At 38.0% G+C, this 27,883-nt stretch overlaps 1 protein-coding gene and 1 long non-coding RNA gene across 14 annotated transcripts in view; one reads left to right on the plus strand and one right to left on the minus strand.

Annotated features, from left to right (window-relative positions):
• CADPS2 (calcium dependent secretion activator 2) overlaps positions 1-27,883 on the minus strand; it is a 584,066-nt gene that overhangs the window by 185,953 nt on the left and 370,230 nt on the right. For all 12 annotated transcript variants that reach the window (XM_055590800.1, XM_055590801.1, XM_055590799.1 and 9 more), the window contains exon 9: positions 20,601-20,667. In XM_055590800.1, coding sequence (XP_055446775.1) covers positions 20,601-20,667 — 67 coding nt within the window. The remainder of the gene's footprint in view (positions 1-20,600; positions 20,668-27,883) is intronic.
• The window catches only part of LOC129659448 (uncharacterized), a 42,036-nt gene that overhangs the window by 3,972 nt on the left and 10,181 nt on the right, over positions 1-27,883 (plus strand). The gene's annotated exons all lie outside the window — the stretch shown is intronic.

The raw sequence follows: 27,883 nt of genomic DNA on the forward strand, positions 1-27,883 counted from the left end.
AAACCAAGTCACCCTATTAAAAACATGGGCAGAAGACTTGAATAGACGTTTTTCCAGAGAAGACATAGAGATGGCCAATGGGCACATGAAAAGATGCTCAATACCTCTAGTCAATAGGGAACTGCAAAACAAAACCACAATGAGGCATCACTTCACACCTGTCAGAATGGCTAGTATCAAAAAGATCAGAAACGACAAGCGTTAGAGAGGATGTGAAGAAGAGCAACTCGTCTACACTGTTGCTGGTGCAGTCGCCATGGAAAGCAGCATGGAGGGTTCACAGAAAACTAAAGCTAGAACTACCATGTGACCCGAAATTCCACTCTTGGGTGTATATATATGGAAAAAAACAAACAAACAAAAAACCACTAGTTCAAAAGGATACATGCATCCTGATGTCCCTAGCAGCACAATTCTTTACTATTTCTAAGATGTATTACAACATAAAGAGAAGATTTAAGAAAATGTAGAGTGCGCTTTTTTTGGTAAACACTATTCATACATATGAACAGTAGTTATTATTGCAGAGTACAATTATAGGTCATTTAAAGTTTTTTTTTTTTTCCAGTGTTTATGAGTGAAGTCGCTCAGTTGTGTCCGATTTGTGACCCCAAGGACTGTAGCCTACCAGGCTCTTCCTTCCATGGGATTTTCCAGGCAAGAGTACTGGAGTGGGTTGCAGTTTCCTTCTCCATCACTGTTTATAGTTTTTCTCAAAGAATATGAATTACTTTATAAGATGACTTTTTCTAATTTGGGAAAACACCCAAAGCTAGGTTTGGGAATAGTGAATCTAATAACTTGAGACACTTATGGTTCTTGCTACTCTAAGATTGTTGACAATTCTGAAAAAGATGAGAATACCAGACCATCTGACCTGCCTCTTGAGAAATCTGTGTGCAGGTCAGGAAGCAACAGTTAGAACTGGACATGGAACAACAGACTGGTTCCAAATAGGGAAAGGAGTACGTCAAGGCTGATATTATCACCCTGCTTATTTAACTTCTACGCAGAGTACACCATGAGAAATGCTGGGCTGGAGGAAGCACAAGCTGGAATCAAGATTGCTGGGAGAAATTTCAATAACCTCAGATACGCAAATGACACCACCCTTATGGCAGAAAGTGAAGAACTAAAGAGCCTCTTGATGAAAGTGAAAGAGGAGAGTGAAAAAGTTGGCTTAAAACTCAACATTCAGAAAATGAAGATCATGGCATCTGGTCCCATCAGTTCATGGGAAACAGATGAGGAAACAGTGGAAACAGTGGCTGACTTAATTTTTCTGGGCTCCAAGATTGCTGCAGATAGTGATTGTAGCCAAGAACTGACCCACTCCTTGATAGACTAACGTCATAGAACGTATTGTAACCACAACTGGAAGTACATTTCAGAAGAAGAAATGTAGGACTTATCCACTCTGCCAAGGTGATCTATCCATAAAAATCATCTATTCAACCTCCATAAAAAAGAAAAAAGGTTTTTCTACATTAATATATGTCACCATCTCCCTGGGCTCTGCCTGATTAACTCTGGGCCTGGGTTTCTGACACACGGTGAGCAGTTCATTGTGGCCCAGTGTGACCTGCATCATTATCACTTCAAGGACTGTAAGGAGATGCAATCAGTCCATCCTAAAGGAGATCAGTCCTGGGTGTTCATTGGAAGGACTGATGTTGAACCTGAAACTCCAATACTTTGGCCACCTGATGTGAAGAGCTGACTTATTGGAAAAGACCCTGATGCTGGGAAAGACTGAAGGCAGGAGGAGAAGGAGATGACAGATGATGAGATGGTTGGATGGCATCACCGACTCGATGGACATGGCTTTGCATGGACTCTGGGAGTTGGTGATGGACAGGGAGGCCTGGCGTGCTGCAGTTCATGGGGTTGCAAAGAGTCGAACACGACTGAGCAACTGAACTGAACTGAACTTATAGATCACTAAATTTAGTTTCTCACCATAAGGTCATCAAAATGCTAAGAAAATTCAGGAAAAATAAAATGAAACAACAAATAATAAAGCAAAAAACAATTTGGGAAACAACTATTTAGGGAGTGATTATTCACATTTTAAAAGAAATTCTTAACCTTCTCAAAAACATGTGGTTCATATAAGTAATGGTATCTTTCTATATTTCATGCATTTCTACTTCAAGAAAAGAGATCAATATAATAAAATGTACTGCAAACTGAAAGCTGTTCAAACAAAAAACAGTAAGCAGCTTCAAAGCTGTAAAGGAACATAATAAAATGTATAACTTCATTCCAAATTCCAAATATTATTTACATGTGTATCAGATACATATTATATAATAACACATAGGGTTGTTGTATTTTTCAACATTACAGATTTACTTTTTGAGAGTACTGTCATAACATTCTACAAGGTATTTTTTTAATCAGTAAAAATTGACCAAGGGAACAAAATATTGTTACATTTGCTAGAATTACAGGTTTCAATTATGTGGTAAGGATTTTAAAATAATACATTGGAAACTAGAGACTATGATTTCTCACTAAATCAAGCAGCTACTCCCAGAGCTAAGCTTCACTGAAAAGGAAACATAAGATCATTCTCTGAAACATACTGCTAATGAGGGATGAGGGTTTTGAGCCCTTGAGAGTGCGATTTTAACTACAAAGTTCACAGATGTGGAAACTGATTTTCCTAAGGTCACCCAGAAACAGAACGCTATCTGGAATGGAGAACACAAGTTTCTACAATCTAGTAAGTAGTCCTTCCAATGTATCACATTAGAATTCACATTCTGGAACTTACAAACAACTGGATTTCCAAATAACAAGCTGTGCTCTGTGCGGTTAGCTGCTCAGTCATGTCCGACTCATTGCGACCCCTCGGACTATAGCCTGCCAGGCTTCTCTGTCCATGGGATTCTCCAGGCAAGAATACTGGAGTGAGTTGCCATGCCCTCTTCCAGGGGATTTTTCCCAACCCAGGGACTGAACCCAGGTCTCCCAGCATTACAGATAGATTCTTTACCATGTGAGCCACCATGGAAGCCCAAATAACAAGCTAATTGCCTCAAATTCTGGCAAAGCTACTATTTAAGATAGGTGTAAGACATTTACTTAGATATGTCTAAGAATCTATAATCAAAGACTACTAATGGTATGGGAGAGAGGAAAGCGAGTTGAGCAGCAAACAAGTTGAGGCATTATCTGTTTGTTATTTATCTTCTCTCAGGTATATATTTGATAAATCACCCTCATTTGTTTTATAGTAATGTTTATATCTGTAATTGATATAAAAGTATAATCCTTTCATATATTTAATCCTCCTCTTGAATTTAACTCAGTCTGAATTTAACACTGTCATCCTACTTTCTCTCTGTGTTTTAGCCTTTTGTCTGTGGATTCAGAAAAATAAATTTTCTGAATCACAGGAAAATCACATGTGGATTTTGGTTTTTATTCCATTCCAAGAATCTGTCACTAGGTCCATTTAAGTCATTTAAACTAAAAATTCATATATACATATATACATATGAATTTTACATTACATTACAATTATACATATGAATTTTATATATATATTTCTGTCTTCTGCTATATGGTCACTAAAAATTCCTTGGCATCCTATTTTTAATGTATACCATTTTACAAGTTTTCAAAGGCATCACTGACTCCATATTTTCTTTACCTACTGTAAGACAAACCTTTTTTTTTTTTACTGTATATAACTTACATACAGTATATAACTTCCTTATATAACTTTCACAAAATCTGGAGTTTACAATTTCACATATTGTTATAATTACTTAATTACTTCATAAGCCTGTAACCTATTATAGGAATAATTTTTCAAGTTTTTCTTTGAGTCAAAATATTTTGAAACAGTAATTTAGATGTAGCTATCTTTGTTTCTTAACATTATGCTCTTTAATTCTTCTATATTTTAAGTTTGACATTTCTAAGATACTACAACTCATTTACTCGATTCCTGGTCAGGAAGATTCCCTGGAGAAGGGATAGGCTACCCACTCCAGTATTCTCGGGCTTCCTTGGTAGCTTAGACAGTAAAGAATATGGGAGACCTGGGTTCGATCCCTGGGTTGGGAAGATGCCCTGGAGGAGGGCATGGCAACCCACCCCAGTATTTTTGCCTGGAGAATCCCAAGAGCAGAGGAGCATGGATGGGCTACAGTCCACGGGGTTGCAAAGAGTCGGACACAACTGAGCAACTAAGCACAGCCCTGCACACTGATTCACATTTTAAATATCAGAAATTCCCTTTAAATATTTTTAGGAAAGTGAATTGTGTATTTTCTGAATCCCATATTATAATTATAATATAGATTATAATATATATAACCTATAATATAATATAACCTATTATAACCCATATGGGTTATAATATATAACCCATATTATAATACTGGGTTTGGCCAAAAGGTTGGTTTAGCTTTTTCTGGTAAGATGTTGTTATAGAAAAACCTGAACGGTTTGGCCAACCCAATATTTTTTTCCAGTGCTTTTATTCATGAACAACTTCTTGGAGGTATACTGAATTCTCAAGTCGTACAATTTCCCATCAATTCTCTGCAGCTGTAACTCTACTGACTTCCCCAGTTCGGTGTTAAGGAGATATCCGAAGCAACATACACAACCTTAATTGAAAAAATATTTTGAAAGAAATGTTTAGATGAAAATCTGTTTTCACTAAACTTCCTGAAATGTGGGAAGTCTGTGTATCTGCAGACTAATATCTTTCAAATTTCACAAAATGTTTCTTTTGTTGTATTTTGTACTTTTATTCTGATTTCTGCTCTGTTCATCTGTTTTGTCCTCTTCTCTTCACACTTAGAAAAGCAGATTTTTGTTTTATTGGATACTTGCTTTCTTTCCTTAGTATCTGCCATTGTGAGCAGCTTTCAGTTCACACTTGACTCAGAAAAACATGAAAAATGATTCCTAAAATGTTACAGGTGTATGAAATAATTAATTATAACAATATGTAAAACCTAAACTTCAGATTTTGTGAAAGTTATATAAGGAAGTTATATACTGTATGCAAGTTACATTCAGTAAAGAAAAAAAAAAAGATTCGTCTTTCAGAAATGTTTCTTCTTCTATAGAACTGACTTTGAAGCAGTGGTCATTCTGTATGTGTGTGCATGCTCAGTTGCTCAGCTGTATCTGACCCATGCCAGGCTCCTCTGTCCATGGGATTTCCTTGGCTAGAATACTGGAGTAGGTGGCCATTTCCTTCTCCAGGGCATCTTCCTAACCCAGGGATCAAACCCGAGTCTCTATGTCTCCTGCATTGGCAGGTGGGTTCTTTATCACTGAGCCACCTGGGAAGCTCCTCATTCTGTACATCACTACCTAAAATGTGGGCATCAATTATCTGCTGTTTTTAGTTTTAATCCTTCTGATTTCTCTCAGAACTCTTTCATTAATCTCAGACAACTCCTCGTTTTTACAAACTTTTCAATACAGACCGTGTTTCTCATAAATTTAAAAAATAAAATCAATATATTTGATTTCAATATTATAGAATCTCTTCATAGGTCTCCCTTTGTCCCTCCTCCACCGCTTTTTAAATCTATCCTTGAAAAACAGATTTTTCAAAGTCTGCTATTTGCCAAATGATAGGAGAGCCTCATTGATTCCTTGTAGTTTCCCACTGAAGTAGTGACAGAATTCACCTCTTCAGCCTCAAGCTTGAAAGCAAGTAGAAACTAGCAGCTCTCTCTAACCCAATTTTCATTCTTTAGCAGGCATTTATGTAGCAATTTTTAAAAATTGGGGTACAGTTGCTCTACAATGTTGCATTGGTTTCTTCCCTAAAATGAAGTGTATCAGCTATATGTATACATATATTGCCTCCCTTTAGGACTTTCCTCCCCAATCCTACCCATCCAGTGATCGAGCTGAGCTCCCTGTGCTATACAGCGGATTTCCACTCGCTATCTGTTTTACACATGATAGTGAGGTTTTGACAGACATTCTTCCTGTTGCAACTGTATGGTTCTTTACAATCAGAGGCAAAACAATGTATTTTGAAAGTAACATGGTTTCCATCATTTTTTGTTTTCAGCATAACTGTAGAAGGCTCTAATTCTAAAGCCTTCTTGAATTAGCCTTCTAGTTATAAAATGACCAAATATTAAAAATAATAAGATATATCACTTTATGGGGCATCTAACTCAGGAATTAGAAAAAAATTTTGAGACAGTGAGAGATATCACTGTGACAAAGGTTCTGTTCCCATCTGCTTATTTAGATAAGCCAGGCTTCCCCGTGTTCACATTTTGGAACGTTATAAGAAAACATCTTGGAAATGCTCATATCTTGGAAAACAAAAAAGGAATTACTGTGAAATCCTTTCTCATTATAGAATAAGTCATTCACAGGTAAACTGGGAAGGGAAGCTATATCCAGCTCATTGACATAGGCATTTCCAGTCAAATTTAACCTTAATAATTATTCTTCAATTACTCATATGTTTTCATAAGCTGTGCGCTACTTATAATTGTAGTTATACTTCAATACAAAATACATTTGTAATACTTAAAGCCTTCTGGTCACAGGAATTTTTATTTACTCTTCCTCTTGTTTCATTTTTTATAATTAAAAACAATTATTTTTGGCTGTGCTGAGTCTCTGTTGCTGCTCAAGATTTGTTCGAGTTGCAGCAAGCAGGGGCTGCTCTCTAGTTCTGATGTGCAGGCTTCTCACTGTGGTGGATTCCCTTGTGGAGTACGGGCCCCAGGACGTGTGAGCTTCAGTAATTGCAGCACACACGCTTCAGAAGTTGTGGCTCCTGGGCTCTAGAATACAGACTCAGTAGTTGTGGCACAGGGGCTTAGTCACCCCACAGCATGTGGGATCTTCCAGGACCAGGGATTGAACCTGTGTCTCCTGCATTGGCAGGCAGAGTCTTCACCACTGCGCCACCAGGGAAGCCCTTGACTTTTATTTTTCTTCAGGTGAGGCAGTTTGACTGACTTGGTTTTTTCAAACAGAAGGACAAGGGGAAATAAATCTGGGAGTTTAGGAGAAAAAGATCTAGTAACAAAGATTTTTTAGGCAAAGGGGATTTTTGGCCTTCCTGTGTTATTCTTTATATTGGCTCTCTTTGCTCTCTGGATCTTTATTTGGCTTAAACAACAGAAATTTATTGTCTTGAAGTGCTAGAGGCTAGAAGCTGAACTATTAAGGGGTCAGCAGGTTGGTTCCTTCTAAGGGCTGTGAGGGTAATTTGCTCCTTGTCTTTCTCACTTGTAGTGGGTTGCTGGCAAGTTTTGGCACTCCTTGGCTTGTGGAGGTATCATATCCATCTCTGCCTTCATCTTCACTTGGCATTCCCCTGTGCGTGTATCTGCTTCCAAGCTCCCTCTTTTTTAACACGGGCACTAGTCACACTTGATTAGGGGCACACCCTTCTCTGGTATGACCTCATCTTGATTATGCACACAGTGCTATTTTCAAATAAGGTCATATTCTAAGGAACTGGGGTTTAGGACTCTCCAACACAGGAGAGTTTTTTACTCCAATTTTGCAGACATTTTTAATTGCAGAAAAGCGCGGTAGAGGGATCAGATTCTGATGCATAATGTGTGCTTAGTTGCTCAGTCGTGTCCCTTTGTGACCCCATGGACTGTAGACTGCCAGGCTCCTCTGTCCACGGGACTTCTCAGGCAAGAATACTGCAGCGCATTGCCATTTTCTCCTCCAGGTGATCTTCCTAACCCAGGGATCGAACCTGTGTCTCCTGTATTACAGGCAGATAAGCTAAGCCATCAGGGAAGCCCATTGATGCATAATACTTATTTCCTAAGAATAAAATTCTGTTGGGGATCAGTTATGGAAATAAGAATTCAAGGAGAAAAAGCTAATAGTATATAATTTGCAATGGTTCAGTTCAGTTCAGTTCAGTCGCTCAGTCATGTCTGACTCTTTGTGACCCCATGAACTGCAGCACACCAGGCTTCTCTGTCCATCACAACTCCCGGAGTTCACTCAAACTCAGGTCCATCGAGTTGGTGATGCCATCCAGCCATCTCCTCCTCTGTCGTCCCCTTCTCCTCCTGCCCCCCAATCCCTCCCAGCATCAGAGTCTTTGCCAATGAGTCAACTCTTCACATGAGGTGGCCAAAGTACTGGAGTTTCAGCTTTAGCATCATTCCTTCCAAAGGACACCCAGGACTGATCTTTAGAATGGACTGGTTGGATCTCCTTGCAGTCCAAGGGACTCCCAAGAGTCTTCTCCAACACCACAGTTCAAAAGCATCAATTCTTCAGCACTCAGCCTTCTTCACAGTCCAACTCTCACATCCATACATGACCACTGGAAAAACCATAGCCATGACTGGATGGACCTTTGTTGGCAAAGTAATGTCTCTGCTTTTCAATATGCTATCTAGGTTGGTTAGAGATGCACATAAAATCACAACAATATTCACATTCAATTGAGAATGTTTGTTATTGATTTAATGGTTTTATTATAGAAACTACCTCCATTGTAACTAAATTTATGATGAAAAGTTTACAGTGACCTACAGTTGTAAAATCTAGCAAATTAGCAAGACAGTTTGAAGCCTGATGGGCATGCTCCTATTTCTCTCTGGTGTTTTTTAGGAAGATGCATCTGGTTCTTCCTTGATACCTTTTAGAGATATGATAACTAGTATTTCATTTCTTACTAGTCAGAATGGCAAATAACTAACTGTAGTTCTATGTCCACTTTCAATTTTTATTATCTTCTTCCATGTGTAGTTTTCCCTGTTATTCATTCATTCAACAAATATTTATTGAATATTTACAGTGCATTTTTTCTAGGCCTTGAGTATACAATAATGTCCTTGGCATCAGAATAAGAAAAACAAAATAGAAAAATAATATCAATTCTCACATGGTGATATGGAGAAGACTGGATTACAGACAAACAATACCTACAACAATTTGGGCTGTTCTGAATGAGCTGTTTTGAAGAAAAATAAAACAGAGTAAAGAGTATGACAGGGAAGGGAGTCTATTTTTGATAAAGCATCCAGAAAAGGGCTCTCTGAAGACAATCATATTTCAATATTGGAAGTATTTTGATTGGAAGTGAAGGAGGATAAACCATGTTTAACAAATGAGTCTGCCATTTCAAATCTAGGTCCCACTTTCATTTCTCCCTCAATTACTTCTCCTTATTCTTTTCAGCTTCTGTTTGACAAGACCGGGGACATCTCACTCTAACCCTTGTATTGCTCAGCTAGATTTTTTATAAAACAGAGACAATAACATGTGTTCTACAGGTCTTTGAGAGCACTGTGTGCTGAGTTGGTTCAGTTGTGCCCAAATGTTTGCTGCCCAGTGGACTGTAGCCCCCCAGGCTCCTCTGTCCATGGGATTCTCCAGGCAAGAATACTGGAGTGGGCTGCCATTCCTTCCTCCAGGGGATTTTCCTGTCCCAGGGATCAAACCCACGTCTCTCATGTCTCCTGCATTGGCAGATGGGTTCCTTACCACTAGCACCACCTGGGAAGCCCTTGTGAGCACTGGAGATACTAATGCAGAATAGCTAGCACCATGCCTGCCTGATACGCAGTCGTCTCCCAATAAGTCAAATCCAGCTGTCAGGGATCCATCATCCCTCTCTCTCATGTGTCTTTCTAGAGTCATTTCATTGTGGGTTAGAGATACATTTTGTTCTGTAATAGGTAGGAAAGTGTGATGTCAGGATTGACCCCATTTTGAGGCTGTATGTTTCCAGGCTGGGAATGACTAAGGACTGTTGGCCTTCATGCCTCAGGCTTCTGCTTTCCAGCCTCACTGGGTTCTCCCCAACTTATATGTCTACTTCGCCCCAGGCTGATGGGTTGCTTCTTTCCATTAAAAAGATAGCGATCATGGTATTGAAAATACCTGTTGAATATTCAAATACATAAATGGACAAGAAATTGAGGATGAGAAGAAAAATCAGAGATGCCTCTAAATGTAGTTTAGATATTATTCCCTCTATTTCTAATGGATATTATCATGAATATATATTTTAATGTATATATTTTAAAAATGATTCTCTTAAAACAACAAAAGAGATTAATCTCTAAAGGTCTTTATACAAGTCATGTTCATGCTATCGTGCATTAAAGAGTCCAGGCTTGACATGCATAGCATACCTAAAGTGCTAAAAATGTGCTTGCTATTTAAGATCTAGCTTTAAAAACTGCCTGTCAAAAGGCTACTTGTTTTTCATATGCAGTGTAAAATGCTTACATCTATGTTGCTTTTTTCTTTATATAACTTGAAGTGCAGGTTTGGTTGCTGTTTTATGCTTTAAGTACTGTATTTCTAGCTAGCTTTAAATAACACGATTATTTCTTAACATAATGGACATGTTTAAGCACCAATTTCAAAATCTTTGGAGATACCAAGAAAAAAAAAATCCAAGCAAAAAAGCCGCCAGCTTCAGAAAAATCACCTACTTTTGACAACCATGGTGATTTAAGTAAGTATTAAACATATGTTTTATTTTGTACTTCTTTTAATATTGTTTAATATTTCAAAAGTCACCTAACAGTCCTGGAGTTTACCACAGATGATTGGGCCCTGAGGTTTAACGAAGAGCACAGATGGAAGGGAAACAAAATACCAACGACCAACAAAGCTGTCACTGATAATTAGGGAATCTGACCCAGGAGACAATTGAAAAAAGTGCCGTTTGGCTTTTCAATACTTTGGTTCAAGAAGCAAAAAAGTATGAACACCATCCTTTGACTCACTAGCTCCTGGTTCTGTTTCCGTAAAATGACACTGCATTTTATTCTTTTGATTCCTCTAATATCCCCAAGCACCTTCCACTTTTGCCTATTTCTTTTGTAAGGTCATGGTAAATCACCTTACTGAGGCAAACCCTACAATGAACCTGTAGCATAAGATCAAGTGAATCCTTCTGAACAGTGTCAACACCTTGTAGCTACTGGTTTGGCAGCCAGTATCCAGGGTGAGGGTACACTGGAGAAATCCCACTTGGAGATAACTTATTATCAGTTGGCACTAATCTTTAATATATGCTGTGCATGGGTGCTAAGTCGCTTCAGTTGTGTCCGACTCTTGTGACTCTATGGACTGCAGCCTGCCAGGCTCCTCTGTCCATGGGATTCTCCAGGCAAAAATTCTGGAGTGGGTTGCCATTTCCTTCTCCAGGGGATTTTTCTGACCCAGGGATCGAAGTGCGTCTCTTATGTCTCCTGCATTTGCAGGCGGGTTCTTTACCACTAGTGCCACCTGGGAAGCCCTAATATATGCTGCTGAAAGCTAAATGGTAGGGGCCAGGGGTTCCCCATGCTCCCTGTGCTTCCAGCTGAAGGCAGTCTGGCCCATCTCCACATGCCAGGGAATTAGATAGAAACAGGTGGTCGGACCTATTCTGATCTGGTATTTGTTTTCAGGGATAAGCTGACTTATAAGCTTATATAATATACTACATTGCGAATGAAAATCCATTCAGTGGAAAGACAGAGCCATGATAAACATTCAGTATCCTTAACCCAATCTATTCTTAATAACTCCATAAAGAATGGATTTGTTGAGAACTGGGGGATATAAATGTACTTTAATCTGAGGACAGAGTTAAATCAGGCTTTTTTGGCATCACAGGGCGCCTTAATTTGCTGGGGTCCCATGAGGTACCAGCATCTGATCTAGGAAACCTCCCATTTTATTTTCAACTGCCAACCTGTTCAACACCTGTCCGCGTCCACACATGTAAGTGCTAACGATGAGTTCTTAGAGACCACCGCATTCTGGTTTGTATGTTGGGTTCCTACTGCAGGGATCATGTTAACAGCTGGCAGCTTAGCAACTGCCACCGTCTAATTTCAGTAAAGATTAAGGCTTAAAAATCCTTAGCTGGAAATGTTCTTGGCAGAGGCCAAAGGTGCTGCTAGTTATTTAAAAAAAAAAAAAATCCCAGAGCTTAATTTAATCAAGGAAAATGAATATATTTTTCAAGATCATGATGGATTTGAAGGGAATATATATTTACTGTCTTGACCAAATGGCATAAAAAAGATTTAGCAATCAGTGTATAAATTAGAAAGAGGAAAGGCAGTCTTTTAAAAAACAGTGCTCAGAGTGACTCACATATATTCATCTACTGAACAAATATTTAGCCAGTTTCTACTCACAGTAGATTACAAGACAGACAAGGTCTTTATTTTCATGGAGCATATATTCTAGAAGGGATAAAGAGATAATTAGCAAATAAATATTTAAGGATGGATAACTCTGATCAGAGAAAAATGTTCTGAGAAATATAAAATTGGGTAATGTGACAGGGAGTCACTTCAGATTGCGTGGGCAAAAAAAGACCCATTTAAGGTGACATTTGACCTGATACCTAAGTGGGTAGGTAGAACAAACTAGTCATGGGGAAAATGTAAAAGCTAGAATAAATGTTCCGAATTTCTTTAGATGCTTAAGAAGCTAAGCAACAACCAAGTGGAAGAAAGGTGTGTGGTATGTTTAGTCACTAAGTCATGTCTGACCACATGAACTGCAGCAAAACCAGGCTTCCCAGTCCTCGGAAGAAAGGTAGGGAGATTTAATTCAAAGGCATATTTGCATAGAGATCACACTTTAAAAAGAAACTTATATTATTATATATTTGAGAGAGGAGGCTGGTGACCTGGAGGTGCTAAACCCCAGTTCTCGACGCTGCAATTAACCTGGACACAGAGCATTACAAGTCAAGCTGCTGCTCAGTGATAGGCGAGGACTCATCTGAGAGGAAGCTAGAGGCCACAATAGGGACAATATATAGGACTTTCCCTTGGTTATGGCCAGAGGTTTTCTAAGTGTAATAGGCAGTCATGGAAGAATTTACACAGAAAATTGGCAAAACCTGAGTTATGCTTCAAATAGATTATTCTGGCAATGTGAAGAATGGATTGTCAGGAGAATGGTGGAAAGTAGACCCAGAGAGAACAGCTGGGACTCTATTGTGAAAATCCATGTGAAGATAATAACGGTTTCAAATAGAATGATAGCAGAGAAGATGGAAAGAACTGAATGTAAGCAGGATACTATTCTGGCTGTAGATAAAATAGGATTTTCTGATTGACATGGGGTAATGAAAAAAAAGGGGACAAAAACGACACCATGGTTTTGGTTCAAGTATGCTCAAATATGGGCTTCCCCGATGGCTCAATGGTAAAGAATCTGCCTTCAATGCAGGAGATGCAGGTTTGATCCCTGGGTCAGGAAGATCCCCTGGACGAGGATAGTCCATAGGGTTGTAAAAAGTCAGATACACCTGCGCACACACGCACAGATGCTCAAATATAAATCAAGTTTATGTTTTATATAGGTTTGAGAAAGAACCCAAATTAAAGGTGAGATAATATTTACTTATCTTACATTTACCAGTCTTTATCATGCAGCAGGAACACTCCACATGTATGTGTAAAGATATATATGCATATGAATGCATGCATACATATAAATATAAACACATACAGCATTTTAAAGTTGAGTCTTATAAAACAATCAAGTCCATTAACATTCAATTCAGATAAATACGGTTACAATATTGCACATTCCTCATTCATAGGTCTTTACTCTTTCATGTAGGTGTGAGCTAGAAAAGAAGAGAAACAAATATTTTTCTATATGAACATACCAACGCAAATTTTAAAGGAACACAAGGTACATGGAAAAGAGGAATTTTGGCATTGGGATCATTTCCTGATCCTTATGAGATATTTCTTATCAAATTCAGCTCTACTCTCATTCTACTTTCTTTTATAATTTTAACTCTTGAGACATAGGTAAATGATCATTTCAATATATTTTAAAACTATTTTGAAGAGTAAATGCATTATTTCATTTACAGAAAACTTGATTATTACATAGGCTATCATAAAAAGGAAACTTAAAAAATTCTTTTCCTCTGAGATTTTTTTCCCACAGCCAAAACAATTTTCAATTTTCTTTCCTATGTGCATTTTGAAAGATAAAATAATACATGCAACTTGACTCATAATAACCATTAACTATATAAAAAAAGACAAATTAAAAAAAAAACTAAGTTTCAGTGAATATTTAAATATTCATGAGTCATCAAGTTTTATAAATCTTACTTCATATTGTAGGTATCTATGTCCTGGCTCAGCAATTTCATTTCTATAGGAATACTCTAACACACATGGATGAGCCCAGAGATCAAGCATATATATTCCAGCATCATTTGTTGATTAATGAAAGGAACTTAAATTTCTAAAAACAGGGAACTGTTACGTAAATTATTTTAAACTAAATTATGGAATCCAGTCATCCATTAAAAGGAATAAAGTGAATTTTTAGATACTGACATGGTAACTTGATGTTTTATTTTTTATTTATCTTAAATATTTGTTTTAATTAATTTATTTATTTAGCTGTGTCAGTCTTGGTGGCATGTGGGATCTTCAATCTTCATTGCAGCATGCAGGACCTAGTTCCCTGACCAGAGATTAAACCCAGGCCCCTTGCACTGGAAACGGAGTTTTAGTCAACTGGACCACAAGGGAAATCCCATAACACATTTTAAAAGCGGGTCAAAACAATTCAGAAAACAAATATATATGTGGATGATTCCATTAGGATTGGATTATACTGAAACAAGTTTAAAAGTTCAAACTACCAGCGGTGGCTGCTTGGCCACTGGGGGAAAAGACTGAAATCAGGGGGCCATGCTGGTAGGGGTTCTGATGAGGGCCACAGAGACTTCTGTATGGTTTGAGTTCATCCTACACTGAGCATGTCTTGGGTTTGTACATCTTAAATCAGTTTAAAACATAAAGCCAGAGAGACACTACCCCATGACTTTCTTGATTTGACAGCGGTATATCTATTCACTTCGCATTACTATTAGCAAACATCAGCTTATGTCCTAAGACTAAACCTAGATCATCTAATTTCCTGCAGTAGTGGCATTCTCAGATAATGTGACAGCAGTCTGCTGCAGGGTGTGCAGGGTATTTCAGATATCAATAGGCTGGTGCAGCCACTTCTTTAAGCTGAGAGCAGATTTTGATGGCGTCTCATTAAGAGAGTGGATCTCGTATGTTTCCAGCAGGTACAGACCACGTAGTGGCATGGCTGACTGTTTACATCCTGTGCCAGCTCAGCTGATATGTAATTAACATTATGCCTTGATAGCCTGCTGTTGTTTGCAGCAACTTCAAGTCATGATTCTGACACATCGACAATAAGCAGAGAACACTTTGATACGAGGCCAAAACAACAGAGATGTCTATCTACTTGTTTCCAGTAATGTCCCGCGGTAAGTGGGCTTCATGAGTGCGGGTCTCTTTATGCCATCACTCACTGGCCATTTCTTTAAGGTAGTAACACTGTTATGTACCTCATGAAATGAATGTTCCACAGTGATTATGCACATACCTGTTTGTCTTCAGATCAACTGTAGCTGTGTGCATTTATTTGATCATGGCACAGTGACAAAGGATATGGGAGCTTAGCCTCTAGAGACTGACAGAACTGGATCTGATCACCAGACGCTACCTACCACATACTAACTGTATCTGGCCAAATTATTAATATAAAACCTCTTTGTACATCAAGTTAATCTGTACAATGGGGATGATAATACCTATCCTCAAATCTTATTCTGAAGACTAAAAGAGATACTGTGTGGTAAAACAGTGCTTTGCATAAGTGCCTGCCATATTTGCATAATAAATATTAGATTACAGATAGCAATAGTTGTATTAATAGGTGAGTGCTTCAGAAATTTTTATATCACCACAAAATATGCAGCATCTGAGGGCATACAATTATTTGCAGAGGTATTAGCTGAATACAGATTTATGAAATAATTCAGTTTGCTTAAATTGTAGATACAAATATGGAATTTTAAAGCCATTAAATGGTTTATTACAATGAACTAAAACATACTAGTATCATAAGTACTTTACATCAATGATATTCTCCAAATGTAACACCAAAACACTAAATACGCTTAAAAAATTAATAAAAAACACATATAAGTTTAATAAAAACACATGTAAGCTTTGGGAAGATTTTTAACATATTCCTCAAAATCACTGTTCTTTCAGTTTGCCTTGGACCCAAATTTACCTTCATCAGAAACAAATGCAGCCTCAAAAAAAGCATGAAAAATCTTTTTTAATACTGTAAGCATACCGGCTTTAGAATGTAAATGGGGTCCAAAATTAATCTTACTTAGCTCAGTTAACACCCCACAATGATAACTAATTCATTTGCCCATTTTCAACTCTGATTTAAATGTTGATACAAGAGTCTCTGAAAAGTCTCTTCACCTCAGCAACTCTGCAAGTGTTCACTTTGAACAAATGAGACTCTCAATCAATTTTTATGAGCACAAATTCTTGGGCTGATGGCTAGACCTCCAGCTCCATCACTCAGATAATACACACTCACAAGTGGTGATGAGATTCACATTATCACCAGAGCACCATTCTGCCGACGGCAGCAGCAGACACAGCAGGGGCACGCTGTCCTCCTGAAACAACTCCCTCACCTTTCAATAGTGCAGCCCGCAGGTATGGATCCACAGGCCACGTGCCAACGGAATGAGCGCTATCCTAAAGATCCTAATAGAATGACCCACTTCTTCCCAACGAGTACTTCTTGCTGAATCTCCATACACACCCATCTTGATTTTGAAGTGTGTACATCCGTCTTCCCATTACATTTGGAATTGAAAGGATGATTCAATTATATTTAACACTTGAAAAAGTTGTCAGAGTACTGGCATGTAAATCTCAATACACTTGGGCATGGGATTCTCTGTGTGAATACGTGTATATACATATATTTGTATAAAGATACAATGCTTCCTTGGTGGCTCAGACAATAAAGAATCTGCCCGCAATGCAGGAGACCTGGGTTCAATTCCTGGGTCAGGAAGATCCCCTGGAGAAGGGAATGGCAACCCACTGCAGTATTCTTCCCTGGAGAATCCCATGGACAGAAAAGCCTAGTGGGCAACGTCTATGGGGTTGCAAAGAGTAGGACACAACTGAGTGACTAACACTTTCACAATACTTATCACATCAGATCAGATCAGATCAGTCGCTCAGTCATGTCCAACTCTTTGCGACCCCATGAATCGCAGCACGCCAGGCCTCCCTGTCCATCACCAACTCCAGGAGTTCACTCAGACTCACGTCCATCGAGTCAGTGATGCCATCCAGCCATCTCATCCTCTGTCATCCCCTTCTCCTCCTGCCCCCAATCCCTCCCAGCATCAGAGCCTTTTCCAATGAGTCAACTCATCGCATGAGGTGGCCAAAGTACTGGAGTTTCAGCTTCAGCATCATTCCTTCCAAAGAATATGACTTCAAATTTTAAGATGATATGTCAGGTAGAATACATCTGAATTCATGAAAGTTTGGTGGTGTTTATCCTAAATTTTAATTATGGAGTATAGAGGTTAACCTCCTTTGGTTTAAATTGAATGTTCTCATTAAAATGTTAAACATATTTTTGTTATATGGAGAATTTTCCAGCTCTCCAAAGACATGGTTAATGTTCTGTAAAGAACACTTAATGATCTCAAAGCACTGAAATTCTTTTTTTTGAATTTTTTTGAATAAAAGAAGAAAATTCTTTTATTTCTATAAGTCTCTTATGGGGTAATAATGAACATATATATGGTTGCTCTGTAACTTGATTCTTGTGATCATATATCAAAAAATAAGGTAGGGAGCAAAGGATTATCCTGAACTTTACCTGGCTTGAAGTATAAAGTGTCCATCTGAACTCTCAAAACTGATCTATTAAAGCCTAATTTTCATATTAAAACAATGTATATTAGAAACTCTTTTAGCCTACTGTTACTTTACTGGATCTCTACAGGATTCTTTCTTTAAAAATAATGAATATGATCCAGCAATCATGCTCCTTGGTATTTACCCAAAGAAGCTAGAAAGTTATGTTTACACAAAAACCCACACACAAATGTGTATAACAGCTCGATTCATAATTGCCAAAATTTGGAAGCAACCAAGATGTCATTCAGTAGGTGAACAGATAAACTGCTTCATTTGGACAATGGAATATTATTCAGTGCTAAAAAGAAATGAGGTTTTAAGCCATGGAAAAAACATGGAAAAACCTTAAATGAAATTCGTAAGTGAAAGAAGCTACTGAGTAACGGCTACACACTGCAAGACTCCAGCTGTGGTGTTCTGGAAAAGGCAAACCTGCGGTAAAAAGATCAGAGGTTGCCAAAGGTGGGAGGGTGAACAGGCAGAACAGAGAGGATTTTCAAGGGAGTGAAATGCTTTGTATGATATTACAGTAATAAATAGTATGCTTGTTCAAATACACAGATGTACAACACCAAAAGTGAAATCTAAGAAAAAGTATGGACTTTCGATGAAGATGATGTGTCGAGTGTAGTTCACCCTTGGTAACAAATGTACCATTCTGGTGAGATGTTGATAGTGGGGGAAGCTATGTGGGGACAGAGGATAGGTAGGAAATCTCTGTACCTTCCCTTAAATTTTGTTGTGAACCTACAACTGCTCTTAAAAAACCATATTGACTAATAGGTATGACATGTTGAAATCTGTGGTTACTGGGTGACATGCTCATGTGTTCCTATACTTATTTCCATCAGTTCAACTCTATGCTTACTAAGAATCAGTAGCGTTTGATTAGGCCAATAACATCAGCTACTGATCTTATGGGATGAGAACTTACGATATTTTGTGTAAATGCATGATATATGACCATGAAAAAGCAGCTGCAGTTTTTATGAAAAATCATTTGAATGCTTTGGAAAGATTTGACAAAGACAAGTCACTAACACAAACTTGCTAAATTAGACGTAGGTGAGAAAATCTATAAGTGGAAATAAAATAAAAATGTACAGAAAGATACGTGCTCAAACTGCCTAGTAAATGCATTTAAATTTTTGTGCCAGTGGCAAGAAATTAAGCCTAGAAACCAAAGAAGATGCCTTATAGGTGTGACTTTTGGAGGACAGACCATTGAGAACTCCCAACAGGGAGCCCTTACTCAAAGCAAATGTGTGGGTTTTATATAAAATATATTGTCTGTGTGTATGCAAATGTATGTGCATATTTTATTAATCTGGTTGACCAAATATTGGTTCTATTTACTTACTTATAAATTTTGTTATTATTTATTTTTGACTGCATTGCATGGCATGTGGTATCTTGGTTCTCTAACCAGGGATTGAACCAAGGGCCCTTGCAATGGAAGCCTGGAGTCTTAACCTCTGGACCACCGTGGGATTCTCAGTTCTATTTACAAAAGAAAAAGTTACACTTTACCCAGGCAGGGAAAAAAACCCACTTTTGATTAAAAATTTAAGCTTTCATGAAGTTACCATGCTATTATGGCACATCAATAAAATAATTGTATCCAGCAGTAGATAGATTACTTTATTTCTGGAAGATAGCAAATGATTTTCCTTCCTTGGGATATCACCATGTTAACCTGATCTAGTCTATACTTGCTTAATGCGTTGAGTAGGGCTTCCCTGGGGCTCAAGTGGTAAAGAAGTCACCTGCCAATGCTGGAGATGCAAGTTTGGGAAGATCCCTTGGAGGAGGAAATGGCAACCCACTCCAGCATTCTTGTCTGGGGAAATCCCATGGACAGACAGAGCCTGGGGGGATGCTACTGTACATGGGCTTGCAAAATAGTTCAGATATGACTTAGCAACTGAAGAACAACAATAATGTGTGGATAGGAATTGATAAGATTTTACAGACTGTTTTGTGTTAATGATACCAAGAGAGCTTCTCTTTTCATATATATTCATTGGGAATAAGACAGCTTGAATTTATCATGAACTGGAATGACTATTACTCAAAATTATTCTTTAAAGTAACTTTACTAAATGAGTATATTCTATGAGCAAAGGTCATTCATGATCAAACACCAAAACAAAACAAGAGTCTACTGAATTGTACATTGTAGTACTCTGCCTATATTCAGAATCCTATCTCAAACAAATCCACCAGTCAAGGCAATTAAAAAACCTGTACCTCTGAATAAGTGATATATATGATACACTTTTTTTAAAAGGCATGTTTTTATGAATTAAGTTTTATCTATAAAACATCAGAATAATGCAGTGGTTCTCAAGGTATGGTCTTGGGATCCTGGGGATCTTCAAAATCCTTTCAGGGGACTTGTGAGGTCAAAACCATTTTTAAAGTTATGTTTAAACATCTTTGCCCGTTTCACACTTACTCTCTCAAGAACATATAGTGGAGTTTTCCAGAGGCTAAATTTCACCTGAGACTGCAACAGATTGAAGGCAGAATCTGATTTGAAAATACAGCTGCATTCTATTTTTATTAAACCAGACATTGAAGAGGTGCACAAAAGCATAAAATAATGCCATTTAGTTCACTAAAATGTTTGGCTTGAAAAAAGAGCTATTTTAAATAAAAAGGTTAGTTGCATTGGAATGGCCTTACTACTTTCATTTTAAAATGAATAAATATTTTCTAAATTTCTCAGTTTTAATTTCTAATACAGTAGATACTGACAGAATAACCCAAATAAAAGTTTGATTGGCTTAGAGTGGTTATATGACAGGAAAAAAGTGTACTTACCTGAACAAGAACAAAGTAACGTTTTTTCCATCTTTTCCAAACCTTCTGCCCAAGGGCATACAGATATCTGGTAAGAAAAAAATATCTTATATGAATAATGGTGTGGTGCCACATAATCATATTTATTCCACAGGTATTTATTCTCGAAAGCAGCCTGCAAAGTTTAGTTCAACTGGAACCTGTGACAGCACACGACTTCGGTGTTACAAAATGACTGAGTCTGTTCTAAGGCTCTTGAAAGGGAATTGATATATGTGGCTTATCAATTTGTCAGTTCTCTCCACAAATTAAGCCAAGTTGGAAAGGATAATCAAAGAAGCAGTAGGAATTGTATTCTTACACATATTTCTCAGGAGAGACGTATGCTATGAATTGAGGCTAGGGTACCAGATGTTTCAGCTTGCAGGTGACAGAGGCTGAGGAGTGTGGCCTGGCAGGGAGCTGGCTGCAGAGTCCAGAACCCAGGATGAAGAGTCTCCTTCCAGCTGAGTGTCCCCAAGATGTGCCTGTACCAATCTCAGTTTCCAATTCCTTAACTATCAAATCAAAGAAGTATATGTGATGATTTCTAAGGTCCAAGCCCAGTAACTTGGAGATTTATCTGACTTATGTGAGCTTCTTAATGCAAAATTTCCTAACTATGAAACTCAGATACTAATGAAAGTGACATTGTATAGTTTAATAGTGGTTTCAACCAAGACTTCTGTTTAACTGTGCGTTGCTGTTAGTAACCTGAATTGAAATGATTCAAGTAGTTAATCACTGGAGAACAGAACTTTTGTTCTTACTGAATACACAGATGTAGGCTTAAGGATTGAGGAGGAAAGGGAAGAAATTAAATATTAATCAAGTATGAACATGTCATGGAGAGCTATTTAAAATTATATCCCATACCTCCCACAAAAGTGGAAAACATTTTAGAAGTTAAAAAGTATGGATTCATGTTGATGTATGGCAAAACCAATACAATACTGTAATTAGCCTTCAATTAAAATAAATAACTTTATATTAAAAAAGTATGACAGAGACCTAATTTTTAAAGTATGATTTTTCAATATTTTATCACAATTCCTTTTTCTGTAGTCAAGATTTAACATTATAGAGGGTATTCAAACTAATTTAAATTATATACAATTCTGAATGATTAAAAAAAACCCTTTAGCTAATAGTTTGTTGACGGTCTTAAAGTCTTTAGATTTCCTCTCGATTTTTAAAACTGAAATCTTAGCTTCAAATTTTAGCTTCTGTTTTATGAAAATAATTATCCTTTGCAAAAAAAAAGCAAACATACTTTTTGCCCCCTTTTAAAAAATATATGGGATATTGGCTAAGGGGTGCTGAAATGATGGGCTTCCTATTCACTGCTCATGGAGTGTAAAATAAGACCACCTTATTGTAGAATAAGACCACCTTATTGTAGAATACGGAGAAGGCAATGGCACCCCACTCCAGTACTCTTGCTTGGAAAATCCCATGGACAGAGGAGCCTGTTAGGCTGCAATCCATGGGGTCGCTAAGAGTCGGACACGACTGAGCGACTTCACTTTCACTTTTCACTTTCATGCATCGGAGAAGGAAATGGCAACCCGCTCCAGTGTTCTTGCCTGGAGAATCCCAGGGACAGGGGAGCCTGGTGGGCTGCCGTCTATGGGGTCACACAGAGTCGGAAATGACTGAAGTGACTTAGCATTGTAGAATAACATGACATGCAAAGATGCGCTCAATAAAGGATAGAAATGGTATGGACCTAACAGAAGTAGAAGATATTAAGAAGTGGCAAGAATACACAGAAGAACTGTACAAAAGACATCTTCATGACCCAGATAATCACAATGGTGTGATCACTTCACCTAGAGCCAGACATCCTGGAATGTGAAGTCAAGTGGGCCTCAGGAAGCATGACTACTAACAAAGCTAGTGGAGGTGATGGAACTCTCAAATCCTAAAAAGTGATGCTGTGAAAGTGCTGCACTCAATATGTCAGCAAATTTGAAAACTCAGCACTGGCCACAAGACTTGAAAAGGTCAGTTTTTATTACAATCCTAAAGAAAGGCAATGCCAAAGAATGCTCAAACTACCACACAATTGCACTCATCTCACACCCTAAGTAATGCTCAAAATTCTCCAAGCCAGGCTTCAACAATATGTGAACAGTGAAATTCCAGATGTTCAAGCTGGATTTAGAAAAGGCAGAGGAACCAGAGATCAAACTGCCAACACCTGCTGGATCATCAAAAAAGCAGGAGAGTTCCAGAAAAAAATTTATTTCTGCTTTATTGACTGCCAAAGCTTTTGACTGTGTGAATCACAATAAACTGAGGAAAATTCTGAAAGACATGGGAATACCAGACCACCTGACCTGCCTCTTGAGAAATCTGTGTGCAGGTCAGGAAGCAACAATTAGAACTGGATATGGAAAAACAGACTGCTTCCAAACAGGAAAAGGAGTACGTCAAGGCTGTATATTGTTACCCTGCTTATTTAACTTACATGCAGAATACATCATGAGAAATGCTGGGCTGGATGAAGCACAAGCTGGAATCAAGATTGCTGGGAGAAATATCAATAATCTCAGATATGCAGATGACACCACCCTTATGGCAGAAAGAGAAGAAGAACTAAAGAGCCTCTTGATGAAAGTGAAAGAGGAGAGTGAAAACCTGGCTTAAAACTCAGCATTCAGAAAACGAAGATCATGGCATCTGGTCCCATCACCTCATGGCAAATAGACGGAGAAACAGAGGAAACAGTGACAAGACTTTATTTTTTTGGACTCCAAAATCACTGCAGATGGTGACTGCAGCCATGAAAATAAAAGATGCTTGCTCCTTGGAAGAAAAGTTAAGACCAACCTAGACAGCATATTAAAAAGCAGAGACATTACTTTGCCAACAAAGGTCCATCTAGACAAAGCTATGGTTTTTCCAGTAGTCATGCATGGATGAGAGAGCTGGACCATAAAGAAAGCTGAGCACCGAAGAACTGATGCTTTTGAATTGTGGTGCTGGAGAAGACTCTTGAGAGTCCCTTGGAGTGCAAGGAGATTCAACCAGTCCATCCTAAAGGAAATCAGTCCTGAATATTCATTGGAAGGACTGGTGTTGAAGCTGAAGCTCCAATACTTTGGCCACCTGATGCAAAAAGCTGACTCACTGGAAAAGACCCTGATGCTGGGAAAGACTGAAGGCAGGAAGAGAAGGGGACAATAGAGGATGGCATCACCAACCTCATGGGCATGAGTTTGAGTAAACTCCAGGGGTTGGTGATGGACAGGGAGGCCTGATATGCTGCAGTCCATGGGGTCGCAAAGAGTCGGACATGACCGAGTGACTGAACTGAACTGATACAAAAATAGTCCCCCACTTGTTCATCATGGAATTAGGGAAACAGACACACACACGTATACATATGTTACATGGATATACAGAACAGTATTATTCATATTATTAAAAAAGGTAACAATGTCCAACAGTAGGTGAATTGTTTAATAAATGCTGGAAAACGCACATAAAGAAATATTATGCTGCCTCTGAAAAAATATTTTTGATAAAATTAATAACAAGGAATATCTCATGATATAATATTTTATGAAAAAAGTTTCAAAAACATATAAATACTTAAGAGATTTGAAATTTGTAAAAGAAATATATGAAATAGATATTTCAAAAATTTTAGTAATAGGGCCTTTGAATCGTGGGATTATGGAAGATTTAATTTTCCATCTTTATTTCCTGTATTTCTAAATTTTCAGGGAAAAAAAAACACACACACAAACAGAAATGGAGTGACTAAAAGTTGACATAAATCCTAGGCTCCTGCCTAGCAAACATCGCCAGTACTGCCCGAATCAATGATGTAGTTTCTCTCTCTCAGACACATTAGTTAACAGGAGTATTTTGCGAACTTCTATTTAGTTTTATAATACTCGGGATATCCTATCGTCTGCGCTTCTGAATGTAGTAGTGATGCAGTTAGAGACTATCAGAAACATCCGTCAGTACTCTTCTCACCTGCTCACTCTCCCCTCCTGATGGCCCCTGAAAACCCTCTGCCCCACCTTTGCTGCAGCCTCTAATTTCTCTTCTATGGTTCCAGTGATAGGTGTTGAGTTGCTCTCTTCCTGTCTTCCCCATGTAATTTTCCTCTTCTGAAAGGCACACACCCCAGTGCTTATTACAGGGTTAAGAGCAATGACCTCAAGAGCTATATATACTGTGGACATGACAGATGCTCTCTGTACAAATTCACCAGCAAGATGTGCAGCAAACAGCTGCCAAGGAGTCAAGAGGGCATTTGGAATAACTTCTGCCTGTGACCGCAGGCTGCTTCTTCAACGTGTCTCACTTAGCCTGCTGGTCAGACATAAGCGAAAGTGAATAGTGATTCACAAACCATCAACACCACAAGCAAGTGTAAGTCTGGCCTACAGCGAAGGTTCTGCATAAGGGATAATACTGTCAGCAGCAACTTCATTCAAAATGATGCCTCGACACATTCGAAATGAAAAGGCATGATCTCTGTGAAGAGAGAAAGCAAAAGGGTGGGTGGATGCACGTGGGTATATTGAAAGATGTTGTGAAGAATAGAATAAAAGACAATTCAAGATTGGAACCAAGGTAAGCATTTGAATGTTGGGCCTTGAGGCATTATGGGCTACTGTACTGTAAGAATTCAATAGAACATGCACGGAAGAAGTCACCACTGATCATACATTTCTAGAAAGGAATTCCTCATTAGAGTTTTCGTGGCAATATAAAAAAAAATTATATTCAACAGAAGTAAACATTTCTGCATAATGTAAATGTTACCAATGTTATGAGGGAAAAAGAAAATATGACAGTTTCTTCCTTTAGTTTTCCTTGTAGCCAGACAAAAATTTTACATAAGAAATGAACAGAAATAAAAGATGTCAGAAGCAATAACTGATACTAAATAAGAATACATTAAACTTAATTTCAAATCTAACTTTTTTCCTTATAATCATGCCTTCTAGAATTAGGTATCAATAATCATCATCTGGCTGCTTTTTTACTGGTATAAAATCAGATTCTTAGTATAAGAGACACATGTAAAGTTCAGGGGAGAATGAAAAAAAATGTTCACCAATGTCAATCAAGAGCAAAAAGTCACAACCCAAATAAGAATCAAGGAGTCAAAATGATTAGGTTGTCATTAAGAGTGATGCCAAAAAAAATGACATGGAAATTATAACAATGCTAAGTTTTTAAAAAGCTGTCATGTGAACTCATAGTGTATGTATGGCAAAAAAAAAAAAAAAATCCAGAAAGATATATCAAAATGTTACACCTGAAAATTAATACCTGGCTGATCAGATTAAGGATAAATTTCATTTTCTTCTTAATGTCTTTTTGCATTTCCACAATTTCTACATTAATCATGTCTTCATATTTTTTTTTGGTTACCGTTTAAGTAAGGTTTATTGTTAGTGTACTTAAAGCAAAATTCACCCATTTTAGATATATAATTTGATGAAAGTTGACATAGGAGGAATGTAACCACCACAATGAATTTATAGAACATCTCCACTCCTCACCCAAAGGTCTCTTTATGCCTTTTTATAATTAGTCTTCTCCTCACACCCCCAGCTCTGCAACCACTGATCTGACCTTAGAGTTCAGTTTTCCAGAAGGTCATGTAAGTGGAATTGTACACTATGCAGCCTTTTGTGTCTAGCATCTTTCACTTAGGAAAAAGTTTTTGAGATTCAGCTTTTGTCTGTATCAGGAGTTTATTCCTTCTTATTTCAATGTATGACCTCAATGTGTTTATCTTTCACCAGTTGGTAGACATTTGTTTCCACCTGTATGCTAAATGCTACGCTAAGTCACTTCAGTCGTGTCCGACTCTGTGCGACCCCATATGAGAGCATACTAAATCACTTCAGTCATGTCCAGCTCTTTGTGACTCCATGGACTATAGCCCGCCAGGCTTCCCCGTCCCTGGGATTCTCCAGGCAAAAACACTGAAGTGGGTTGCCATTTCCTTCTCCAGTGCATGAAAGTGAAAAGTGAAAGTGAAGTCGCTCAGTCGTGTCCGACCCTCAGCGACCCCATGGACCACAGCCTACCTTTATGGCTATCATAAATAAAGGCTGCTATAATCAGTAACATTTGGACTTTCCCAGTGGCCCAGTAGTTAAGAATCCACCTGCAATGCAGGAGCCGAAAGGAGATGCAGGCTTGATCCCTGGGTTGGGAAGACCTCCTGGAGGAGAGCATGGCAAACCACTCCAGTATACTTGCCTGGAGAATTCTATGGACAGAGGAGCCTGGCGGGCTGTAGTCCATGGAGTCACAAAGAGCTGGACATGACTGAAGTGATTTAATATGCTCTCATAACCATTCATATTTAAGACCTTGTGTGAGCACATATTTTCATTTCTCCAGAGTAAATATCTAGGATTGGGATTATTGAGTTATAGTGAAAATGTGTTTAACTATAGAAACTGCCAAATTGTTTTCCAAAGTGCTGTACAATTTTGCATTACCATTAACAATGCATGAGAACTCATCCTACTAACCTGCTCCCGGCATGCAGCACATGGGATCTTAGTTCCTAGACCAGGGATCAAACCTGTGCCCCCTACATTGGAAGCATGGAGTCTTAACCACTGCACCACCGGGGCAAGTCTCCTCATCTTGCTTTCATAATTAGGAAAAAAAAAACTTTTATTAAGGATTTGAAGGATGTGGACATTACATAAATAATACAGAAATAAATAATATTTATTCTGTAATATTCATTACAGAAATAAATAATATTTCTGCCATGATTAAGCTGAATTCCTAAAGACCAAAGATGAGGATGTCTTGTCACTTTATCTTGAGTACTGTGGCAGGCTCCTATAAGCTTTAATGGTTAAATGGGTTTTCTAGTTTTCAAAGCTTTTTCAAGTCTGGTATTTAAAGCAGTCTAAATTCTTTGAAGGTAGGTGGTCTTATCTGGGGATGACTGAAGTGTAGAGAGAGTAAGGAAAAAGGAGCCCAAATCATTTGAATACTTGATTATAATCAGGTAGTCCATTTATTAGAAAGCATCTATAAAAGTGAAAATGCATTCTCTTCAGACTCATCTTTATGCTGAGCACTACTGTTGAATTGAGAGTATGGTGTTTTGTTTTTAATGTTGAGTGTTAGGCTATTAATTATCTCTTTTATGGATAAAAATGCAGTAATTTTTTAATTTCAGAAAAATATACTAAAGTTACATTTAACATACGTTATATTAAGCAAAAAATTCATTTCATTACAGACATATGCTA

The sequence above is a fragment of the Bubalus kerabau genome, chromosome 8, assembly GCF_029407905.1.
Source record: "Bubalus kerabau isolate K-KA32 ecotype Philippines breed swamp buffalo chromosome 8, PCC_UOA_SB_1v2, whole genome shotgun sequence".
NCBI lineage: Eukaryota > Metazoa > Chordata > Mammalia > Artiodactyla > Bovidae > Bubalus > Bubalus kerabau.